Source organism: Bemisia tabaci, chromosome 7 (assembly GCF_918797505.1).
Source record: "Bemisia tabaci chromosome 7, PGI_BMITA_v3".
NCBI lineage: Eukaryota > Metazoa > Arthropoda > Insecta > Hemiptera > Aleyrodidae > Bemisia > Bemisia tabaci.
In genome coordinates this window covers 27312643-27317148 of record NC_092799.1, presented here as the reverse complement: position 1 = coordinate 27317148, position 4506 = coordinate 27312643, and the positions used below count along the sequence as shown (strand labels likewise).

At 39.3% G+C, this 4506-nt stretch overlaps 1 protein-coding gene across 1 annotated transcript; it reads left to right on the top strand.

The window, feature by feature from the left end:
• The first annotated feature begins 2484 nt into the window (after positions 1-2484).
• LOC109035520 (death-associated inhibitor of apoptosis 1-like) lies at positions 2485-4137 on the top strand. The gene has a single exon (XM_019049174.2). The coding sequence runs from the start codon at positions 2742-2744 to the stop codon at positions 3768-3770; it is 1029 nt and encodes a 342-aa protein (XP_018904719.2). The 5' UTR covers positions 2485-2741; the 3' UTR covers positions 3771-4137.
• Positions 4138-4506: the final 369 nt, after the last annotated feature.

The window sequence follows — 4506 nt, the reverse complement described above, 5'->3', positions numbered from 1 at the left end:
CCTGAGGCACCAACTAAAGGTATACCTACAGCACCGCAGCACCGCGAAGGAAGAAATTTCACCGTGCCACCGCTGTGCTTTGATTTTGAGGGTCCCGTTGTTAGAGTTCTTACAGCTTGACCTCAGTCCTCGAACTTTCATGAAAATTGAAAGAATTTCTGTTGAAATGGAAGAATCATAAGCTCTAGTTATGACATTCTTCTTGCATCCGGCATTAAAGGAGATGTGATTAGTAATTTTTAAAACTCAGTTATATGATCCGTGAAAAAAGTAGCGATAAGCAAAAGGACCTTGATGCGACCAAGCACGAGTGATCTCTCTCAGCAATTGAAAAAATTTTTTTCCCACCATGAACTATCTCTCTCGCGATACCAGGCTTTCTATAGGAGTAAGTGGGATCAAGTCTTAGCCTTCATTATTAAACTTATAGAAAGCTCGTGTTTGATTTTAAATATTGCAGACATTTGCTGCTACAATTTATATGCTTCAGAATGGACCACTAGACAAGGTTCGAATTTCAGCATTCTAATCCGTGCTTCTTAACCTAAATTTAACGTAGAACACGATGCGCACAACGAAAATTACCGAAATCAACTCCTTACGGAAATATTCAATAATTATTGATGCATGAATCTAAACCATTCGCTTATTAAAACTCAATGCTGTACGTGGTTCACATCGCGCGATAAACGTTATCATGACAGTCTCTGCGATATAAAAATCTGGCAACCTCAATCTTAACGCTTCGGCTCAGCTATAACAAATTGCTTATAGTTTGAACAACACATGGAGGGGAATGAACATTACTCGATTGGGCCGGAGATTGCTGAAACCGTTGTAGTGGGCGATTCGACTCACGTAGAGCTTTGAGTTTCTTGTGAGCGGGCAGTTCAAGTTCCTTGTAACCAATTTGAAATAAAAACGTTAATATTTTCGTTAGGAGTTGGTTTCAGTAATTTTCATTGCTTGAATCGTGTTCTACGTGAAATTTTTGCTAAAAAAAATGTATCGCAATCCTTTAATTCGTACTTTGTCTAGTGGTCCAACATTATCGTTGATTTCAGAGTTAGATTGTAGTAGCGCACCGTGGTGGATTTTTCGGAACCATCGCTTATGAACGCTAAAGAATAGATATAACACCTATTAAACATTAAAATAGGTAACAGTTCCGATTTTTTGCGGAACCAATCACGTTACTTGCGTCGGAAGCTACTTAAATCGCATTCATGGTTCGCGTTTTAAATGAAATCTCCGATTTGAAGAGAAAAAAAAAGCTCAATATTCTGCTCGCATGGAGGATCGTCTGGTTGCAACAGCTCCAGAAAATTAGATGTACAAATTCTCCTCTAAGTTTCTTACCGATCACAGTTAGTGGGCACAAATACACGGAATAACAGATAAAACACATTTTTATCCATGCCCACAAAAATTGATAAGACACAAAGTGACTGGATGAACATGTTGCACGGAATCTGGTATTTTAACCAATCCGGAGCGTGGCTGGAATCTGTGCAGAATAAATGCAAGTAAAGCAGTCATGCATAAATCCTCTCTGGTCAATAGTGCTTATGATCAATACTAAACAAGATTGCACACATTAATTTAAGAAACCAGTTTGCCGCTTGATTTGCGAAGTGGGATCAAAAATCATACATGAGGAAAGATCACGTCAAAATTTGATCATTTAGATGTCGTACATGTGTTCACAGGTGTAGCACTCGCCTATAGAAGAAGAAAAAGCACGAGCTTTTTAGGTAAAGTGATGACAAAAAGGAAAAAACAAAAACTGAGAAGCTAGGCCTCGAGGGACCTAAAGCTAGGATGTAATGAAAGAAAAGACAGAAACACGCGGGATTTCGTTGTGGCAAGATCGAAAACTAGAAAGAGCTAAACCCGACCGGACATCGGAAAGAAGAGAGGAACACAAAAGTTTTGGCCTTAAAGGGCAAACCCCCTAAAAAGGTATTCACATCTTGAAAAAATTGGGGACTCGCGACCGCGCCGGTAGAAGCGTTTTTTCGGGAATAAATAAAAAAAATGAAGGCGCTAATGGTGGGAGGCTGTGAGTGATTGATGAACATTTCCCATCGGTCCCGCCTGTTGTAGAACAATCCAGGCGGGGAAGATGAAAAAAAAAGGTAGATGATACAAAATGCAACCTCGTTACACAGGAAAGTAAACTCGCTGATATGCTGATAAAACTGTCATCAGTTTTGGAATTCAATCAGTCAAATTTTTGAACTTAACGTAATGATAGTATACGACCTAATCAGTCTTCTTCAGTTCCCTTTTATAAATGCAGCATCGAATGGTGAATCGTAATCATTACTCCAAAGTCAGCACATGAGGACCAAATCAGCGCGGCAAGGCACCACAATTGAATAGAGTATCATAGTTACGTTAAACAAGAACTACATTAATCCTTGAAAGAGCGTGTTGGAGATACGCAGCAATTAACATGGCAACACAGCATCTTCGTTTGACTCCGCAAGGTTAGATGTAAATGAGCCCCTCAAGGGTTTATATTAGGTTCTCGACTCCTCTCTCCTTGCACGAACGCCTGTGTGATGCGTCCTCCGACTTCGACTTCAGTCAGTGTAGATGCCTGTTTAAAGTGATACGCGGCAACTCGAGATCGTGAAGCTGTTGTTCCGTCATACTAGAGTGCGGTCTACGGCAAAGGAGCTACTTTAATTTTACTATTTCCAGATTTGAGCGCTCCAGTCTTATCTGCCGTCACGATGAACTTCTTCCGTGAAGCGGATCGATTAAGTTCCTTTGAAAAATGGCCTGTCCCGTTAATGGATCCCAGAAAGCTGGCGGCGGCTGGCTTTTACTTTTTGAATCAAAGCAATGATACTGTGCGGTGTGCGTTTTGTGGTGTAGAAATCGGTAAATGGGAACAAGATGACGACCCCTTCGTGGATCATCGAAAATGGTCAGGTAATTGTAAATTTGTTCAGAAATTACCGTGTGGAAACGTTCCGCTAGATCCATCAAATGATACAGCATTATTCACTGGAGCTGGTCATGATGATCATAGGAGTTTCGGAATAGAATTGAAACGGAAAGTGACGGAAAGCGAATATCCACCGACAAAGCACAATGATGTTCCTTCATTAGAAAAATTAAGTGTACAAAAGAAGGAAAGTCCTATGTTTCCAAAGTATGCTACACTCAAAGCCAGGCTAAGTTCATACATTCTATGGCCGATTTCTCTGAAGATCAAACCGGAAATGCTAGCACACGCTGGTTTGTTCTACTTGGGTAAAGGTGATCATGTCATGTGTTTCCACTGTGGTTTGGGATTACAAGATTGGAGGGATGACGATGATCCCTGGACAGAGCACGCGCTATGGGCCGGCAGATGCAATTGGGTGCTCTCAGTTAAAGGTAAGGAATTCGTGAGCAGAATCGTTCGGAAGGAAAAAAGCTTGAGAACTTTCCCATTTCGAAAACAGTCCCTTAAAAGTATGCTCGCTGCAAAAAGCTTAAGGGCTCTGACAGTAGAGCCACAACCCACTGAATCGGGCGATAAATCGATCGTCTTCAAATCGAGTACAAGCCAGTCTTCCGGACCAAAAGTGCCTCCTTCTGAAACGAGCACCAGTAATTGTAGAGAATGTAAAATTTGTTTTACTGAAGAGATAAGCGTTGTATTCCTTCCTTGCGGTCACACCATGGCATGCATCGAATGTGCCCAATCTTTGGATAGGTGCCCCGTGTGTCGAAAATCATGTTTAGCTACTGCTCGAGTGTATTTACCTTAAATCCTTTTTTGTGAAAAACCAAGAAGTTAATGAATCATTGACAACCTGCAGTTGATTCAATCTATTTTCTTATCCTTGCCACGAAAGTCTTTTCAAATATTTGATCCCTTTACAGCTATTAAAATAAACCTGTACCGCTCTAACATTGACCATCACAAATCTTAATGTCTCCTATTACTTGTGCAAATTGTGTCTGACTCTCGACTGTCACTCGTGCATTATCATTACATTATGCACCTATTTCTCTATTAATTATTAATTAATATCTTTTTATTTTATAGCGGGATAGGGGGGTATAATAATTAAGATCCAAATATTTATTACAAATATCTATACTTTAATTAGCATGTATATATTTTTTTGCACAAATTATCTTAATAGTAATGTACAGCATTTGTACATTCTCTAATCTAGATAGGGCCGGTGTCGCACCAGCCTACCCATTATTGTAAAAGTTGTTCTTAGTTCCTAGTTATAAGAAATAGAGTTAACACTATGTAGTCCTCTATTCTTTCAATAAAGAGAAAGAAATAAATAAAGCTGAATATTTTTAAAAAAAATTACAATGTAAAAAAACCACTGCACGGGTCTCTTTTTCTTTTTTTAACACGGATAGAGGTACGTTTTCTGTAGTTCAAAGTTCTCAAGCAGTCGGTTCTTTTACCAATTATTTCAAATTGTTATACAGTATAGTTCATATGATTGTAGAAAATAGATTATTATAATGATAAGGGTA

Excerpts from the sequence above, each read along its gene's own strand:
- LOC109035520 (XM_019049174.2), top strand. The coding sequence starts at position 2,742 with ATGAACTTCTTCCGTGAAGCGGATCGATTAAGTTCCTTTGAAAAATGG.